Below are 20999 nucleotides of genomic sequence, written 5' to 3' on the forward strand. Positions count from 1 at the left end.
ATCAGACGAGACCATTTCATTAAGAGAAATCCACTTATTAATACAAGGCAAAACAATACTGCAGTGTGTCATTGAGAGAGTGGGTCACCCGAAATTACCAAACGAGTTTATATACACAAACCCAAAATGGATGGAAAAATAAACAGTACACTATACGAAGAAGTTCTTCGAATACTACAGCACCACAGTTTTGACTAAATAAATAGCAAGTAACCAAAGAAATACAAACTAGCGTCTTATTTCGAGAAACTAACTTTTAAAATTTTGGAAGCTCAGATTTTAGTCATTTATTAAAAAAAGCGATCACTAAGATTGGCTCCCATGCAAGTTAAACAATGAAAATGCTATTCTGCATCCGAAATTTATGTAAAATGAGACGGCTTAATTTATCCATCCTATCCAAGAATTTGAGTATAATTTATCTTAGGTGTGAGAAATTAAAGTGGCCCGTAACGTGATTTATCAGTAAACTAAAAGTACCATTAATATTAATTCTACAAAGCATTAGGATTATTTCAGTACCTACACATTTACCATATGAGGATATATCTTAATATACAATAATAATGTAGTTTTATAAGCAGTGATATTTTCCTAATGCACATAACCTTGATCCTTTGGAATCATCCGATTACACAATTTAAAAATTGACTAAATAAAAATAGAATGTATGAATAGTTTACTTTAAACAGAAATAAAATACTGTGTAATTTAAATGCAAATATATGTAGTGTGCTTAAATATAAATGTGTATAGTTTATTTTAAATAGAAAGAGTATATATGGATAGTTTACTTTAAGCCTTATTTTAAGAATTAATCTACGAGGGTTGTGGTTTAATGATCTTTCAATTAGATTTAAAGCCTAACACTTGAATGAGCATGAAGTAAAGCTTTCCAAATGAAAATAAGTTATCTACTAGTAAACAAGACTGCAGCTATAGACTGCTCGGCTACACCTTGTCTTCTAAATATACAAACTTTTTCTTCACTAGTTAAATTCTTTGATTTCTGGTCTACCTAAACTTCCAAAATTTAATCATTTTTATTATAGGTGAAGTAAACTTTCTTTATATTTAAATCATGTTAGCCACCAATAAAATCAATAAAACTGCAAAACATTTGGCTTATATTCTGCAGTACATGACACAGGGAGACTTAATGGTTTTATAGTGTTGGATTCCCCATGATAATTAATATTTATTTCTACAAGAACATGTACAAGGAATACATGCCTAGCTGACATCAATGACATACTACTATATAGAAAGCCCTTTGTTATGCAGAGCATTTTGGGCAAATTAGGTAAATTTTGTTCCAGGATGCAACCCACACCAGTCAACTAACACCCAGGTACCTATTTTACTGCTAGGTGAACATGGACAGCAGGTGGAAGATGAGTATAACAAACCTATTCTCCCATTGTATCCCAATTGAACCTTGTACCAGACCTATTTATGTACCTGCATACAGAATGCCTCATTCACAAGTTGCTGCTGCAGAAGAATTGATCAACAAGATGCTTGATGGTGTTATCGCACCTAGTATTTCATCTCGGAACATGCCCTTGATCCTAGTAGCTAATTAGGATGGCACTTGGCATCCAGTGATTGACCTTAGGAAGTTAAATGTGAAAACTATTGCAGATCGCTTCCCACTTCCTGTACTTGACCTTTTATGTAATACCAGAGATAAAGCTTTTGGCCCCGGGCTTGTTACAAGGGTTTTGGCAAGTCCCTCTCCACGAGGACAGCCAAGAGCTAACCGCATTTTCCACCCCTACAGGTCATTATCATTTCCTCAGAATGGCCTTCGGTTTATGTTTATCGCCCATCACATCCTCGAGGTTCATGACTAATATCTTTAGAGGCCTCATAGGTAACGTACTTAGATGTGATTATCGTGTCAGAAGACGTGGAAATGCACTTGAAAAGACTATGTGGTACTTGGTAAGCTTGAAGCTAATTTAAAGATCAAACTGTCTAGATCTCAATTTTTCATATAGGAATCAAGTTTCTTGGTCACAGTCACTCCTCGAGGGGTTATGACTGACCAAAGTAAAGTAACTGCAGTATTAAATTTTTCATCTCCAAAAACTGATGCCGTAAGACCCTGTGTGGGTCTAGCAGGTTTTTACAGACTTTTCACTGCTAATTTTTCTTCTATAGCAGTCTCCTCTAACCGAGTTGCTTAAGAAAGATGCTCCTTTCGTTTGGATCTTCCATCAAGAAAGAGCATTCCAAACTCTCAAAGAAAAGCAAACATCTGCCCTAGTTTAGAAATTTCCAGATTTTTCTAAGCCTTTCTATCTGACAATTGAAGTTAGTTCAATTGGTAAAGGTGCCATCCTAGCTCAGAAAACCAATAGGAAGTGCAGTGCAGTTGCATTTGCTAGCCGAGTTCTTACAAAGGCTGAATGCAATTATACAGTAACTGAGCAAGAAGCCTTAGCAATAGTATGGTCTTTAAAACACTTCTGAGACAATATTTATCAGTACCCTGTTCATGTCCTGACAGACCATGCTCCACCGATTCCTTTATTCCAGAATAAACAACCTACTGGAAGGTTAGCCAGATGGTCTTTTGACAGTCCAAGAGTTCAAACCTACCTAGCAAGTCAAATGTAGTCGCAGATGCTTTATTGCAACATAGCACTATAATAAACCATGTAAAGAATGCTCAAAGAACATATTCCATAAAGGTCTGGTGTGATTCGATTCCTGCTTCAGGAAGATCTATTTCTCACTGTGAAGTCACCAGCATACATCAGCGACTGTCAAACCAAGAATTACTGTATCGAACAGCCAAGCTGGGTACTCCTAGCAGAAGGGTATGCCAGTTAGTAATTCCACAGACACTAGCGAATGTAGCATTGCAGCTAGTTAACGATGTACCAGGTGCTGATCACCCTGGTATGGATCGTTTTGTAAAACAAGCCAGATTGAAATACTCTTGGCCTCGTATGGCAACTGATATTTCTGAGTATTTTAAGAAATGTAGTGTCTACATGCAGCATAAAGGTAATGCTAATGGTCTTAATCCAATCCAGGTGTATCCAGCTACTAGTGAACCATGGGAGAGAGTTGTGCTAGATCTGTTAACTAATTTCCAATGTTCCCTCCAGGGCAACAAACAGCTGTGTGTTATGGCACATTTCACCAGATATTGTGAATTGGTTCCTATTGCAGATAAGACTACCAAGGCAGTAGCTAAAGCATTTAAAGAATGTATAATCTGCAGGTATACAACTCCCAAGTCCCTCATAAGAGAATGGAGGTGAATTCTGTAATGAGATTCTTGAAAAGCTGTGCACTTTGCACATGATCTCTAAATCGACCACTGTTCTTCACCATCCTGCAAGTAATGATTTAACAGAGAACCAATAAAAAAGTACTCGATGTCTTGAGAGCCACTATCAATCCCAACAGTGCAACCTGGGATGAAGTTATACCTGATGTTCAGCGTGCAAGAAATTCTGCTTACAATGCTTCTATAGGTGACACTCCACATTATGCATTGTACGGTGTAGATAAGCGTCTACCATACGAGTTATATTCTAATCCGTAACCAAACTACAACTCTAATTTTATAGCAACTCATACCAGCTTGGCTCAAGGTGTATTTAGAAGAATCCGAGAAACTTCATAAATGAACGGCAGAATTTATGAGAGTAATACTTGAGCACAGCCGACCAAAATTAGAGTAGGTTTGAGAGTTCTGCCGACTAACTTTAATAAAACATTTGCAGTGCCTAAGCTTGATCAAGTTTGTTAGTCCATATTGAGTAGTTGAACATATCAATGGCAATAAGTATAAAGTTCGAGAAATCAGTACAGACTGAATCCTCCTGACTCTGCCCTCTACGTCTAAGTCAATCAGGTGAACAACCTGAATGTCGTTATTCCCTACATACATGACAAGTATTGAGAACTTTCCAAGTATCATTTGTAAAAGCTAATTTAGATCCTCGTCAACCATGGCATGAGTTAGTCATTGCAACAGAATTTGATACCCCCAGATAATTATTATAATAAAAAAGAAGCGCTAAGCCACAAGGGCTATACAGCACTGCAGGGTAGGGAAGGGAGGAGGGATGATCAGTAGGTTACAGAAAACAGCGGGGCAGGGGATAGTACGGGGGTAGGGGGTAGCAACAGATTGAAGTAGAAAGGGCTGAAGGTATCAGAATTTGTGAAGCAAGTCAGTTGTTGTCAAAAAGTCAATGAGAGAGTCTGGATGAAAGGTGGGTCCATCAGCGAGAAGGGAAGGTAAAGAGAGAGAGCAGCAGAGCGAAGACGGCGACGGAGGTAAATTCTGCGTGCTCGTTGATAAAGTGGGCAGTCCAACAGAATGTGGCTGACTGATAATGGAACTTGGCAATTCTCACAGAGAGGAGCAGGGCGCCTCTCCATGAGATATCCATGAGTAAGACGAGTATGGCCAATGCGAAGATGGGAGAGAGTAGTCTCCCAACCTCGACACTTGTGATAAGAAGACGGCCAGTAACCTATACTCGGTTTAATAGATTGAAGTTTGTTGCAAAGCATAGTAGACCAACGTTGTTGCCAACGGGTGTGAAGTTGGGAAGATATTGCAGCAAAGTAGTCCGTAAATGGAATACCTCTACATGAAACTGGTAGGTCATGTACTGCTGACCGTGCAGCAGTGTCTGCTTGTTCATTGCCCTGTACATCAACATGAACAGGGACCCAACAAAAAACTATCTTTATGCTTGGTAATGATGCGGCGTAGCCAAAGTTGGATATGGAGGACTAAGGGGCGAGGTGTATCAAATTTCTGTATAGCCTGTAAAGCACTAAGGGAGTCTGAGACAACCACAAATGATGACACAGGCATAGATGCAATACGGATAAGTGCTGTAAGGATGGCATACAATTCAGCAATAAAAATACTAGCCGAAGATGGTAAATGCCCTTGTACGACGCTGTCCGGAAACACTGCTGCGAATCCTACGCAGTCAGAAGACTTAGAGCCATCTGTGTACACAGCAATGGCATGAGAAAGAGTGAAAGTGGTCAAGAAAAAGAGCGGGAAGCGACTGTACAGTTGGGCTTTCGAGCAAGGGAGAGAGAAAGAACAGACTAGAACAGCTGGAACTTCCCAGGGGACTAGGGAAAAGTGAGATGCTACATGTACATAGAAAGGTGGTAATTGAAGAGAAGACAAGAGCGAATGAAGGCGAAGAGAGAAGGGACGGAGTAAACAGGGGCGGCAAACAAATAATGTCTACTAATATCAGTGACCATTCTATAAATGGAAGGATTGCGGAGATCATGAGAGCGTACATAGTAGCGAAGGCAATGGGCATCACGGCGATCGGATAAGGATGGAACGTTCGCTTCTGCATAGAGGCTCTCGACAGGGGAAGAGCGAAAAGCACCAAGGCATAAACGTAATCCTTGGTGATGAATGGGGTTAAGGCTAGAGAGAGAGTAGCAGGAGATGCCGCTGAATAGATCTGGTCACCATAATCAAGTTTCGATAAGATAAGGGTGGAATGTAGGCGAAGGAGGGTTCGACGATCAGCTCCCCATGAAAGATGACCAAGGGTTTTAAGGAGGTTCAGCCGGCTGTGGCAAGTTGCCTTCAGAGAGGTAATGTGAGGTTTCCAGGATAACCTACGATCAAAGAGGAGGCCCAGAAACTTGACTATCACGTTCAGGGATACGGGAGCCATAGAGGTACAAAGGATGATCGGAGATGACAGAGCGTCTAGTGAAAGTAATTTGGTGGGTTTTAGTGCTGGAAAATTTAAACCCACGTGTGGTGGCCCAATTGGAAACACGGTCGACTGCATGCTGGAGAGAAACTGTAATAAGGTGACAGTCAGTGCCTGCACAGGCAATAGCGAAGTCATCAACATAGAGTGATGACCAAATATTTGATGGAAGACTAGAGGTCAAATCATTAATAGCAAGGAGAAAAAGTGTTGTGCTCAGAACACATCCCTGGGGGACACCTTCAGCTTGGATAAAGTCCGGGGAGAGCACATTATTAACCCGAACACGGAAATGCCTGTTAGTTAAAAAGTTAAGGAAGGATGGTAGATTGCCTCGAAGGCCTAAGGAGTGGGCTTGGGCTAAAATATTATACCACCAAGTTGTGTCATATGCCTTCTCAAGGTCAAAAAATATGGCAATAACTGAGTGGTTATTCGCAAAGGCATTACGAACATACGTATCCAAGCGTAGCAAGGGGTCTATGGTAGAACGTCCCTTACGAAAGCCATATTGACGAGTGGAGAGACTGTTGTGTGTCTAAATACCACACTAAACGTCTATTTACTAGGCGTTCCATCACTTTGCAAACTGCACTGGTAAGAGCAATGGGACGATAGTGGGAAGTTTCATGTCCCGTAGTGCCTGGTTTGCGGAAAGGGAGAACAATGGAGGATTTCCACAGCTGTGGAAGAACTCCTTGTGGCCAAATAAGATTGTAAAGGCGTAATAGAACTGCAAGGGCTGACTGATGTAAATGTTGTAGCATACGAATATGAATGTCGTCGGGCCCAGCTGCCGATGATTGGCAAGCTGAGTGTTGCCTCCAGTTCTTGAAGTGTAAAAGGCACATTATACTGTTCTTCTCTGAGAGAAGAAAAGTCCAAGGGTGCTAACTCTCTGGCAGACTTTGAGGAAAGGAATGAGGGGCATAGATGGAGTCCCTGAGAAATACGGACCAGATGATTGCCAATTTCATTGGCAACATCTAGTGGGTTTGCTACATCAACACCGGCAACCCGCAGAACAGGAGCCGGGTCAGGAGAATATTTACCACTCAGTTTTCGTACTTTTTTCCAGACTGCACTCAAGAGGAAGCAGAGGTGATGGTGGAGACAATCTCGCCAGCAAGTGCGTTTAGCGTCACGGATGACACGGCGAGCGATCGCACGCTTCTGCTTAAATTCAAGAAGTCTCTCTGTGGTTCTATTGTACTGGTACCTGCCCCATGCAGCGCATTTCAAACATACTGCACGAGCACAAGCAGGAGACCACCAAGGCATGCATTTCTGAGAATGTCTGCCCGAAGTTTGGGGTATAGAATGAGAAGCTGCAGTTAAAACGGAGGACGAGAAGAGGTGTAAAAGCTCATCGATGGAGGACGAAGAAGGAACCTCTCTAAAAACAGTTAGGTGTGAGTAAAGGTTCCAATTTGCCTGATCAAATTGCCAGCGTGGGATGCGAAGAGGTGGTGAATATGAAGGGGAAGTAAGAATGATTGGGAAATGATCACTGTCATGCAAGTCCAGAAGAACAGACCAAGTGAAGTCTAATGCGGTGGAGGAAGAGCAGACCGAGAGATCGATGCAAGAGAGTGAGTGAGTGAGTCCGAGGATCAAAATGGGTGCGAGTACCTGTATTTAAAACATGGAGGGGGTGGGTGGTAAGAAAAGCCTCTAATTGAATGCCATGGGAATCACAGTGAGACCCCCCCTCCAGAGGAAATGGTGGGCATTAAAATCACCAAGTAACAGAATCGGTGGTGGTAATGACGAAACAAGAAAGGCAATATCCAGAATAGATAATGCCCGAGAAGGAGAGAGATATAAAGAACAGAGCGTATACCACCTATGCAAGTGGATACGGGCTGCTGTGTAATGCAGCGAAGTACGAACAAATAGCTGATGGTACGGAATATCAGTGCGTAGAAGAAGGGCACCTTCATTAAAGGTCCCATCAGGAAAAGGATCAGAAGAATACAATAAATTATAGCCTGAGATGGGAGAGAATAGCAGAGTGTAATTTTGGTTCCTGTAAGCAAACACCAACAGGGGAAAACTGGGAGAGTAACATCTGAAGCTCACCCCGATTACCCCTGAGGCCGCGTATATTCCACTGTAAATAGGCCATGATTGGCAATGATAAAGATACCTGAAATCCGCAGGCAAGGGTTCCTATGGACTAGAGGGGTTAGAAAAGTCCACATGCGGAGGCAGTGGAAAACGTTCAAGCAGCGAAGGAACGGTGCGCTGTGAAGAAAGGAGTTGCGCAGATGGAGTAGAGGAGAGAGAAGGAGCGGAGGGTGGAATGTCTATTGATGGTTTGGTCTCTGCAATATATTCAGAGATTGCTTCAAGTGTTTCAGAATTCAGAGACGTTGTATGGGAGACAATATTGGAAATGGTAGGGGGAGGATGAGTAAAGATTGGAACTGTAATGGACTGTACCAAGGTAGGGGGGGACAGAAGGGTGGAGGGAACTGGAGAAGCGTGGAAGGGGGACAGAAGAGGTAGAAACCTGAGAGGTGGCCGAAGAGGAAGAAACTTGGGAGGGAACAGAGGAGGAAGGTACAGTACGAGGAGGAGGGTGAACCTCTACACTTGTAACAGAGCCAGTGAGAGGGGGAGAACCAGGTACAGAGACAGGGAAGGGAAAATGAGGAGGTGGAAGATGGGTAGGAGGTGTTAACGGACCTTTTTTTGACTTTTGAGAAGTAGAGGGACGATTGGGAGGAGGTGTCATACGAGACCTCGTCGCTACTGAGGCTTGTGAGAGAACACAAAGAAGCAAGATCAGACAGACGTTGAAGTAGGGACGTCTGAGCCGAGGACAGCAAAAGAATTAGCTACAGGAGTGACTATGGGAGAGGTAACCACAGAGGTGGGTGCAGAAGATGGGATACCAGAAGTGGGGGGACGTTTTGAAACAGGAATAAGAAACACGAGGTAGTCTCCCTTGGAGGCGGAGATGAGAAACTGCCATGGCATAAGGGAGACCTTCTGCCTCTTTGAGGTAATGGATTTCCCGCTCGTTTAAGTAGACTTGACAACGGCGAGAGTACGAAGGGTGAGCCTCATGACAATTAAGGCAAGAGGGAGGTCGATTGCAAGACGTATTAGAATGGTCATCGGCACCAAACACTGGGCATTCGGCGATAGATCTGCAATATTTCGCTGGATGGCCAAATCGCCAGCAATTTCTACTGTTGCAGTGTAGGGATCACCTTTCGAACTTGTAACCGATGTCCTACTACATAAACTGAGGATGGGAGTTCATGGCTGTCAAAAGTTAAATGAGCCACATTGCTAGGGTATCGTCTCTGCCCGCTGGCAGGAAGAACATAAGTGTCTACCTTGAGGATTGGGAGATCTTGGAGTTCCAGCTGTTCAAGAATGTCAGTGCCACATGTCTGGAAATTTTGTTGAACTATGGTATGGGGCAGAATGATGGTACCACTACAATTGAGGGAATGATGCTTTTCAATAGTTACAGGAACAGTATCGATATGGGAAAGACGAGAAAGCTCATGAGCCTGGGTAGCATTCTGTACGGTGACTATGCGCGTACCGCTCTTAAGAGCATGAAAAGAAATATCTTTACCAACATGGCGTAGGAGTGCCTTGCCAATACTGTGGTCAGAAAGATAGGCAGTAGAGGAAGTCGGTCGTAAAGTGAAGAATTTAGTCCATTGTGCAGTCTGAAACAGCGTGGAAAGGTAGTGAAGGATGTGTCGATCTTTTCTGAGAAGAACGAGAAGGTGGAGAAGTATCATCAGCAGGTAATTGTCGTTGTCGTTTAGGCGTGGGACCAGAGTTGGTCCGACGTGGAATGGGCCGGAGATTCGAAAATTGCCGCACCGTAGAGGGAGAGGCCGGAAGCATAGTCAGAGGAGAGCGAAGGTCAGATAAATCGAAGGAGTCAGTCGAGGCCTCAGTACCTGAAGTGGGTGAGGAAACAGCACCGGCAAGAGGTACAGAGGCATGAGGAGTGGTCCAAAGATGGGGCGGGGTCAGAACGGGGTGCGGTATCAAGAAGGGGCCCGGGGGTAGCAGGTTCATGGACTAGGGCTGCCATGGTTAGGTTACTTCTTTCTTTTTGTTTTTAAGAAAAAAAAAAGAAATAAATAAAAATAATAAAAAAAGGGGGGACCAGGGAGGGATAGTTCCTAGGAGGAATGAAAGGGCCAGAAATCTCCCTCCACACCCAAGAGGACCTCAGCACCGCAAGTAGCGCAGATGCAGCATGGAACCCGTGCCATACCCTACCCATCATGCCAGTAAACCGGCAATCCGGGATAGCAACCTCACATCTGCCGAGCTACCTCGGTGGACAAAAGACGGCAGCCGGAAATTCGCCACAAAGAATACCTCCTTCGGCCACCACCCCCGGAATCCTAAAGGTGGCTTCCAGAGATACACCCGTCGCCCGAGAGACACCCAAAGTCACCCTCCGGGATACTGGAGAGGGATCAGGACATCCCCAGGCAATCCAAATTCCACGGCAAACTACGCCACTGCCAAGAACCTCAACAGAATGGGATGGACCCCGGTACCCTTTCCCCTACCTAGGAACCAGCGTGTCTGTGGGAAAAAGAAAAAAAAAGGAAGGGCAAAAGGGAGGGGTGGGGAGGAGGAGGAGGAAAGGAAAAAGGGGAGGATGGGATAGGGAATGGGGGATTGGGGGGTAATTGGGTTCGGTCTGAGGAAGTAGACCGACAGGTCTAATTCCTCAGACCAAGAGCCTCTTCACCACGCCAAGGAGCCCCCCTTGAAGAGGTACCCCCAGATAAGATAATCATTCTGCATATGTAAATCTCACCCTACCAAAGTTGGGGTTAAATGTAAATAATCTCTATAGATAGATAATTTAGGCTAGAGAATATTTCAACTGTGTTATGTATCAACTTATTAGTCAAGAAATTTTTTTTGGTGTATGTTCTCTCCAAGTTGAGATGAGATTTAACAGTAAAAGATTAGAGTGCACCAAGTTTGCCTTTTCTGTTAATCGCTTCCTTCTTTGTACATATACTTCCTCAGAATCCATATATCATATGAATACAGATCAATCGATCTTCTCTTTCTTAATTTTTTTATAGTGCAATGCAATTATTAATTTTATCAAGTGCTATGCTTTGTGATTTATCGTACTTTCTAATGCATTACAATAACATTATGTATAGTTATAATGTTCAACTGTTTTGTACTTTGACATTGTATAGAATCAGCCAGAGCCGTATGCCTGTAGTCTCTAGTTCGTATTAGCTCTGTCGGGACGCCATACATTAGCGTCGCCAAACCGTCAGTCGTGTCAGTTGTGCCTCATACCAGTAACTATTACAAACAGTTACACGACTCACTGCTGCCCTGCTAGCATGACATCACGAGTCACCCTTTGAAAGGTGCTTCAGGCACTGCCCTCAATTGAAATTAAGATATGGCAGGTACAGATCAAGGTGGCTCTGAGTGCTCTCCCTTACCTTAATATACATTTACCAACATATCCAACGTGTGTTTATTACCCAAATCCATCACTGAACCCCCCATGACATACCAGACACTAAAAATACTATTTTAATTTCTAATTACATATGCATTCAGAATTTCTTGTGTACACATAATTAAGTATTTAGGTTTAATTCCTATTTACTACCAGTTTCACCAAGGCCACTTAAATTTTTGATCTTCATTCTTCAAATCTATATTCATTACCCAGTAATACACATCCATACAACCCAGAAACATCTGGAAAAAAAAAATGACATACAAGTGTAATACTCACGGGCACTTCCAGCGAGGACAACACTGGCCATCTATCCTCTTTGCTACGCAACCTTGATGAATTTTTGGGAGAGGACCACAGTACACCCTGTACGTAATTATGATCCCCTTTGTACAAACCAACTGGATGCATGGGTCCCTAGGATCTTGCCATTGCTCCCTCTCTCTTCTGTGCACGCCGTCACCATCTACACAACCACTAAGGCACATAATAATAATAATAATAATAATAATAAATAATAATAATAATAATAAAGATTAAATTATTTCTACATGTACATGCACAAGGTATACAGGCCTAGCTGACATCAATGACATACTACTGTAGAGAAAGCCGCTTGTTATGCAAAGCATTTCGAGCAAATTAGGTCAGTTTTCTCCCAGGATGCGACCCACACCAGTCGACTAACACCTAGGAACCCATTTTATACTGATGGGTGAGCAGGGACAGCAGGTTGTCTTAAGGAAACATGTCCTAATGCTTTCCAGCGGTACCATACCGGGATTCGATCTCAGGACCTCAGAGTGAGCCAAGTGTGAACCGAAGAGGTTAAATGCTAGATTTATTGGGTAAGAAAATCTGAAAAAAAAAAAAAACACAAACATCTTTGTCTGCTAATATTACGTGGTAGAGAATTTTTTTTATTTATTTTTTTTTGCTTGTTAAGGTATTGAGTATAAACAAGTACGTCACTTCAGAATTTCCTTCAACAGAATAAAATTTACCGGCCACAAATGCCTCAAAAGTTCTCATCCTGCTGACTGCAGTGTTTTTCTATATATTCCCGTTTGTTTCTGCATGGTACACTGATATAAAAATCTTTTGCGAGGTCAGAACATACAGGAGACGAATGAAATACCTTGAAACTATGCTTGAGGCTCACTGGTGTGCCCAAGCTGGGAGAAACATGGCTTGTAAACACGGCTGCCCAGCTTTTGAGTCATCTGTAGCCGAGTGGTCTAGAGCAAAGGCAATTAGTCTGAATAACATCCTCGGTAACAAATTTAATTCACTAATTGTACCCAATATACAGTATTTACTTCAGTTTGCCCAACACCGTTTTCAATATGAATAAAGGAAGGGGGATGAGGTGACGATTTTAAACCACCTTGCAGAAATTTTTTTAATTCAGTTTTGCAAGCATGCAACGGGAACGTCCGGTCGAATTCTCTATCCGTGCATTTGTTTTCAATTATTCAAGACATTTTTAATGTTGAACTCTTCTTGAGAGGCATTTTTGTGAAGGGCTCTTCATCCAAGGAACAGATAATTTCTATAAATACACGATATACAGACATAGCTGACATCAATGACTTATACAGAAAGCCCCTGGCATTTATGGAAAATTAAGTTTATTTTGTCCCGAAGGTGCGACCCACACCAGTCGACTAACACCCATGGAGCAGGGAGAGAGAGGACCCAGTAGCAACCGGTGAAGAGGCGGGGCCAAGAGCTAAGACTCGACCCCTGCAACCACAAATAGAACATAACATAAGAACATAAGAACATAGGAGAGTACAAATAGGCGAGTATCCAGGTACCTACTTACTGCTAGGTCAACAGGGACAGCAGGTGTCTTTAAACACACCCAGTTTTTTTCACCCTTACCGGGGATCGACCCACGGACCTCAATGTGTAAGCTGAGTGAGCTACAAGACCTTTAAAGATTACCCATGAATGTAGTTTTAATGTTTAGGTTCTGTTCATTCTACAAGGGATGGGGGGGGGCGAATCAGATCCCTTTTCGTCAGTGACCGGTTCTGGAATCTAGAAAATTTAGCTTCTCTCCTTTCTTTAATAAAGCCAGATTACATTCCACGCCTCAGGTGTTGCATGACCCTTATGAATTTTGCACCGCGTGAATATACATTTTTTACAGTAATGACTTAACAGAACTTACACTATCTTTAAACCTTATACGTACTTCATCTTGTCTTCCAACGATGAAGCGTGCTTTTAATTCCATAATTTGGTCTCCTGGTGGAAGATTAAAAGTATTTTTTTTTTTTGGAGCCAGTCTGCGAGGACCAGAACAATATTTAGGTTCCTGCGAGATCTGAGAATTTTGTTAGTTATGAGCCATCATTCCAGGATGCCTGGAAAGGGTTCAGAAAAACTTCGTCACAGGGCACGTGAACATACCAACTGTTACAAGGGTTAAAATTTTGAAGTAGGTTGGACGGGGCGGTCTATATTGATGAGCAAAATAAAATCGAAAAATTGGAAGAAAAAAAAATTGAGGCAACCTCTTAAAAGGTCCCCCTTTGTTGATATCTAAATGTCCCTCATATGTTTACCTGGAGTATATCTGGAGAGGGTTTCGGGGGTCAATGCCCCCGTGGCTCGGTCTGATCAGGCCTCGTGGTGGACCAAGGCTTGATCAACCAGGCTGTTACCGTTGGCCTCACGCAAACCGATGCACGAACCACAGCCCAGGTGGTCAGGCACCGACCCCAGGCGCCCGTCCAGCGCCCTCCCGGAGACAGCCAGGGGCCCACTCGCATGTTCCCCCTACCCCCATGCACGCCAGGAGGCAGCCGAACAGTCCCGGGCCCCTGACACTCACCTTGTTAAATAAAAAAAGGCACAATACCGCGACTGGAGCAATACACAAATAACCTGCACATAGAAGGGAGCTTACGACGACGTTTCGGCCCGAGCGCACTCGTGGCTCCCCCGCCCCTCACCGCGGGGACGTTGCAAAGCCTGATGAGCATTTTGCATCAGTGAAGAAATGCTATTAAATTTACTCTTGGATAAAGTCAAAGTTTTCAGCAAGCCGAACCACAATTTTTTACGATAAGATTTGATAAATTTAAATCTTGTCTACTAGAGTTGGGCATTTACAACTGCAAGTCATCGATATATTTCATCGATATATATTTGTACATATACTAGTGATAACGTTGAAACGAACACCAGATTTACACACACACACACAAACACAAACACGAAAACAAACACAAACACGAAAACAAACACACACAAACACGAAAACAAAAACACACACACACACACACAAACACACAAACACAAACACGAAAACAAAAACACGAAAACAAACACGAAAACAAACACACAAACACGAAAACAAAAACACACACAAACACACAAACACACACAAACACAAACACAAACAAACACAAACAAACACAAACAAACACAAACAAACAAACAAACACAAACAAACACAAACAAACACAAACAAACACAAACACAAACAAACACAAACACAAACAAACACAAACAAACAAACAAACACAAACAAACACAAACAAACACAAACAAACACAAACAAACACAAACACAAACAAACACAAACAAACACAAACACAAACACAAACAAACACAAACAAACACAAACACAAACAAACACAAACAAACAAACACAAACAAACACAAACACAAACACAAACAAACACAAACAAACACAAACACAAACAAACACAAACACGTGATTATACATCAAAATAATATGCAACAACTTAGACATTTAACTTACTGAGGGACTGAGCACTTCCAGCGTGGACAGCAGGTATCGGGAACTTCAACACAATAACTGTGGGGCGGTGGAGGACACGATGGTTGCAACCTGGTGCACAACACAGCGCTCCCTCTACACGTGCACTCTTGACACTCATCTGGATACCACTTTGCACCTTCGTCTCTCAGAAGCCCAGTGGCATCAACACAAACGTTGTTGACATAGTTCTCACATCCCACTTCTGTGAAGTCAGCGTACTCAGTGAACATTGGCGCCCACAAATTTTTAGAGAAAAAAAAAAAACTTTTAATGTAACGGCTAAAAGTATTACAGAGAAGTAATTTAGAGGTCCTGTAAAGAATAGTTTTTACACCAAGTTGATAAATATAAATTCAGTTTGCAAAAAACACACATTTTATTAATGCAAAAATCTGCATCTAAGGAAAAACTATTGCTGCGAAATACAAGGAGTAAATGCCCCCTCTTGTCCCTTCCTGTTTACACCCACATCACTGATAGATCTATTTACCTGGAGAGAGTTCCGGGGGTCAACGCCCCCGCGGCCCGGTCTGTCACCAGGCCTCCTCTATGCGTAAAAATGCTAAATTGGACAAATAGTATTGTTCAAATTACATAACCTCTTAACTAATACATTCAAGAATAATAATTTTTTTTAAATATTCTTTGTTTGTTTGTTTGTTTATGGCCTAACAACTACCAGTCTCCCGAGGTCACACTCCACCTGGTAAGCAACCACAAAGTTTGTTTAAACTGCGTTCACACATTAAGCTTAACTTATTCAAAAGAATGAAAATTACTTTTTATAATAACTTTCAAGTTGCTATCACGAGCGCCCAATACATTTTATAAGATCTACTAATGTTATTGAATTACCATAAACTACAACGTTGACATTCAGCATACTAAGTGACCAGGTGTAACGAGACTCGTCGATAGTCAATTTGAAAAGCCAAATTTAGAGGGGCAACAGTTGCCATCTATATCCACATAATCATGTGCATTAGAAGTGAAAAGGGGTTGTTAGAGGTGGCGATAAGGCTTTGGGGTAAAGCGGTTTTAAATATTTTGTAATTGTTGACATTGTGCAGTGAGGAACCTACATGAAAGTAAATTTATAATTTCATGTGATGGTTGCATCAATTTCTTACAAGGGCCACAGGATGGGGACCCCTGGACTAGATTACCGAGAGTAAGTCCAGATTCATCTGTTGTGAGCCGACTAAGTTTCCTAATCTTGAAATTAAACACTCACCTACGGTACACTAAATGAATAATGCATTAATAAGCTATATTTAAGTTTTACGTGAACTACTGTATATAAACTGGCTTTCTCCTTGAAAAGTTATAATCTCTGGCACAAACTAGGGATTACCCAAGTTTCTCTGAGGCTCTGATGATATATTAAAAGGTTGAAGCTTTGGTGGAAGCTGGGAAGCTGGCTCTTGTCTTAAATCTGTCCTACACTGACGCAACTAGAGAAGCTCGAAATGTTAATGAAAATACTGCATTGTTTGCAGTTTTCTCCCTGAAGTACATTAAGCTATTCACACACACACACACACACACACACACACACAAAGATCCACAGCTGTCAAACACCTAATCTCACCTCGACAAAGATGTGCAGGTAATTTCCGTGGTACAATAACAGCAGTAAAGGAAGGCTGTGTGGTGGACATTTGTGCTGCACACACCAGCTCCAGGCACAGCCCTGGCAACTCTTCTACCACGCTACCCCATCGGTACATCACGTCATCATAGCAACAACCTGTGTAAGATATCTCTTTAATAGAGGAAAAATTCATCGCTTCACCCAACTGCATCTAGCAATAAAATGCAAATTTAAAATGAAAACCGAACATTTTGAGTTTTAGTCAAGAAAACTATCTAGCACAAATGGATACACCCAGTGAAGTACAGAAGAAGGAACTAGTATTGGAAGATTCTTTTCCCTTCCCCAAGGAACATAACATCTGGGGAAGGGAAGGTAATTAGGTTCGATCCAATTAAAGGAAAAGTAACACCAAATACTTCGTTCAAGGCGTCTTCATTAAGTCACTAAGTGCCACTAGGCAGAAATTTCCCAAATTCCAGAACTATAAAGGCGGCTCAGTGTCAAGAGGGGTTTAAACCGTGCAAGCAGCTTGTGAAGTGGTTAAGACACGAACGGCACACAACAGGCTAAGCAGTATATATGACCAGCTTATATACGTTATAAGTGTGAAGTGGAAGTCGTGGATCTTTATAATAAAATACACAGACTCCTTTATATACAATATTCGCTTATGAAAGTTAGCTCAACTGAAGTTTAGTCAATACATTACCTTCAGAACTCTGGTCACATAATGGGTAACATCCATGGCGCTCACAACACCGGTTGAACTCTGCAGATTCAGGCTCAAACCTACAACATGACCAGGCTCCACTGCAGTCTTCATGCACCGCAACTTTTCCACTTCCTGCAAGATTTGTGCACTTACATTTGGTTGCGAAAATTACCCCCCCCCCCCAAAAAAAAAAAAAAAAAAAATATATATATATATATATATATATATATATATATATGTTAAAAGTTACTTTCATGAAGCATCAATAAACATTAGTAAAGTTTAACTAATATAGCAAACAAAAATGTCTGTACAGGCTTTTTTGACATTTTTAATCTTGCACCTTTTTAAGAATTATCCAGTTCTAAAACTAATTACAATCCGAATAATCTTTCCTTAGTGTTGAAGCGCCAAAGACACTAATCATACCAGTATGAGTGTTTAAATTATGAAAGTAATTAATTTCTATCTTGGCTGGTAGATTCCAAAGCCTCTTGTTAGGTAGGGAATAAATATTTGGATTTTTACGACCTCTGCAAACTAAAGCTGTTTATCTGGTTGCGTATCGGTTCCAGTTTTTTTTTTGTACAACTTTTGTTCTAGTCGGCAAGGTCTGTTTCCTCTCCTGCTTTTCTTTAAAATAGTCTTAAATTACTTGTTTAAATTAATGTTCCTTGAGAGAAGAGTGCCACAGTAGTTTGAAATTCTTTTTAGATTCAGAAAATGCAATTTCTCTTAATTCAGTACCTCGTTCGAGCTAGTCAGACCTGCACATGTCTGAGGAAACTTTCCTCTATAATGCTGCAGGAAGCTCCATCTACAACAGTTATGTAATAATGGAAGGTGTGTCAGTTTACTTCCTATCTGATATTTGCCTTAAAACCCCGTATTTTATTCACTGCCGCTACTCTCACCGTTTTACGTGGTGTACAATACCGACAAGATGAAAATTAGACATATGCAACATCTGGGCATCTTTAATGTAGACGTTTCACCATCCAGTGACTATCAATACAAGTTCAAGGACGTGAATGGAAGGCAGAAGAACTATATAGAAAAGATGAGGTAATCAGCCCCAGCTACCTCATTTTTTCTATACAGTTCGTCTGTCTTCCATTCACGTCCTTGAGCTTGTATTGATAGTCACTTGATGGAGAAACGTCTACATTAAAGACACCCAGATGTTGCATACGTGTCTACTCTCACGGTTCCTGGTGGAAAGCACGAGTGTAGTGAGAACAATCGGGGAATACTGTATCAACATTTGTGGTGCCAGATTATTCAACATCTTACCAGACGATATCAGAAACACTGCTGAGACAAGTGTGAAAGTGTCCAAGAGGAAACTGGACAAATATCTTCACCAGGTGCCAGGTTAACCAAGCTGTGATGGATATGTGGGGCTGTGGACCAGCAACAGCCTGGTTGACCAGACAAGCCTGACCCATGGCCAGGCTCCGGGAGTAGAAAAACTCTGAACTTTACTGTGGCCACAGTTTTCTAACGAGAGTTAAGATGGCTTCTCTAGTACCTTCTTTCATTAACAAATGGATGACAAGATTTCACTACATCTTTCTTTTAACTATTAACACTGGCAACCTGGGCTTTGACACTTATGATTATTATTCGAGCTATGGATATGCGATTTCAAAATAATCCACAAGCTAATTCATACATTCTATGGAATAAACCGCTACCAAAAAAAACATTTAATCTAGCAAGTTAAGGAGTCTGAAGCTTTTATTTAATACACTAAGAAGTAACTTCTCAACTTGGCATCGTGTATATTGTATATTTAAAAAATTGTATAAACATTTGACATATCTTACAACACTGCTGAAATGCTGGTGTATTTATCATGACATTGTTGTGGTTCACTGTTAGAGCGGCCTACCATGGTTGCCACAGGAGACGGGGTAGCAACCATGCTCACGGCCGCACTGCAGGAACTCTTCAGAGGTCATCGGGAACTTGCAACATTCTTCTGGGTTAATGCAGGGTTTCCCGTTGTTTATACCCAACTCATCTGTAAATAGAAAAGTGGCAGTAAACAAAATTTTTTTTACCAGTATTATAATTATGGAGGAGCGCTAAACCCGTAGGATTATACAGTACCTGTGTGGGGGGATGGAAGGCATTCAGGCAACTGGAATACAGATGCAATTCCCTAGATCAAGAGCCCCTCACTAGCGTCAAGGAACCTCGCTAGAGGGGAGCTCTTTTACCCGTAGATATTGGTAGAAGAGACCAACCTGAAACTTGCATGAGACCAACCTGAAACTTGCACGAGATCACCCTAAAACCCTGAAATCTACAAAGGGCTACCCTAAAAGCCCCTTGATGCCGGAAACACAACGAGATATAATTATCAATTACATTAAAATTCGTCCCATCTACATTCTTTCTCCTACAATATTTAAAGGTAAAATTTTTCTATTTTAAATGGGTGGGATGAATTTCAATATAACATACTTATATCTCTAGAGTTGTTGGGTAAAAGGACACGTAACTAATGCGACATTAAATTTATTGAATAATAAGTTGCACATGTGCCTTTTTATCCAACACTGTCGGTAAGTCTATCAACATTATTAGAATGTCTATTGTTGCAAAATCTCTCTCTCCAATGCACACACCAATGTATATTGGAGATTGTACATACCCTTATCTATGCGAGAAAAAAACTGTCCATGGACGCAACATTTACCTTGTTTAATGCATTATATCTCATTTAATGTTTAAAGACAAAGTTACCGTAGAAAAAATATTCGCAAAATCTAAAGTTGATCTCCATGCTAAATACAGAGGATTTTATACTCTTAAGAACCATATTCTCCAGTTCTTAACTTGTTTATACTGCCACCGGCCCGCTAGCAGTCTAATTGACATGGGTCTAGTGTACTATTGAGAAACTGGAAAGAGGCCAGTGCTTAAGACACTGGGCCATGGACTGCTTCACCAGCGAGTCTCAGTATGAAATTCTAACACTGAACAGGTACAAATTAAACTGCTCGTTTATACGGAAAATTCCATTGTACCAAAAGTATCCCCATCCCCTCTTCTCAAATTTTACCGAAAGGCCTGAAAATGGCATGTGACACTAGTGAGTTGAAAATTCTAAAGTGAAAATAAATACCTTGAACGGGCAGAGGCCTTGATGGAGGAAGTAACAACAGAGGCAGCAGCAGCGACAAGACCAGACAGTCTGGTCGTGTCATGATCGACCACAACCACCAGTCACAGATAATACTGAACAAGTCCAGGAAACTATAGTTTACTAACATAAAACACCTAATTTAAAATAAATAACAGTGAACAACGTAGAGTTATCCCGAAAGTTTAGGAACCAGTTCCCAGTATATACACACAACCTCAACAATCAGTAAACTGAGTGAGGAGTGTCGACGACTTACAGCTATAAGAATGACAAACCTGTTAAAAGAGAACGTATTATTCATTACCTTGTTACGTAGTTATGCTGCCGCTCAATAGGTGGCATTGGCGTCGACTCCTCGTCCTTGGCAGCCTGGGTTGCTAGGTTACGAAACAACAATAAAAAAATGGCTTTACCGAGAACTATTAAACAATATTCTCAATACTACTACATTCATTACTGAGCTATATCATTCTTGTTATCTGGGTTACAAACTAAA

At 41.5% G+C, this 20999-nt stretch overlaps 1 protein-coding gene across 2 annotated transcripts in view; it reads right to left on the reverse strand.

Annotated features, from left to right (window-relative positions):
• The window catches only part of LOC128701505 (kielin/chordin-like protein), a 45457-nt gene extending 24705 nt beyond the window's left edge, over window positions 1–20752 (reverse strand). The window contains exons 1-6 of one of the 2 annotated variants that reach the window (XM_053795206.2): window positions 20483–20752; window positions 19241–19372; window positions 17344–17478; window positions 16629–16787; window positions 15017–15239; window positions 11515–11712 (exon numbers count right to left, since the gene is read on the reverse strand). In XM_053795206.2, coding sequence (XP_053651181.2) covers window positions 11515–11712; window positions 15017–15239; window positions 16629–16787; window positions 17344–17478; window positions 19241–19372; window positions 20483–20630 — 995 coding nt within the window. In that variant the 5' untranslated portion in view covers window positions 20631–20752. Of the gene's footprint in view, window positions 1–11514; window positions 11713–15016; window positions 15240–16628; window positions 16788–17343; window positions 17479–19175; window positions 19373–20482 lie in introns of both variants that reach the window. The other variant, XM_070101736.1, reaches the window with a different exon arrangement.
• Between the last annotated feature and the right edge of the window lie 247 nt (window positions 20753–20999).

The sequence above is a fragment of the Cherax quadricarinatus genome, chromosome 78 (genome assembly GCF_038502225.1).
Source record: "Cherax quadricarinatus isolate ZL_2023a chromosome 78, ASM3850222v1, whole genome shotgun sequence".
NCBI classification, from domain to species: domain Eukaryota; kingdom Metazoa; phylum Arthropoda; class Malacostraca; order Decapoda; family Parastacidae; genus Cherax; species Cherax quadricarinatus.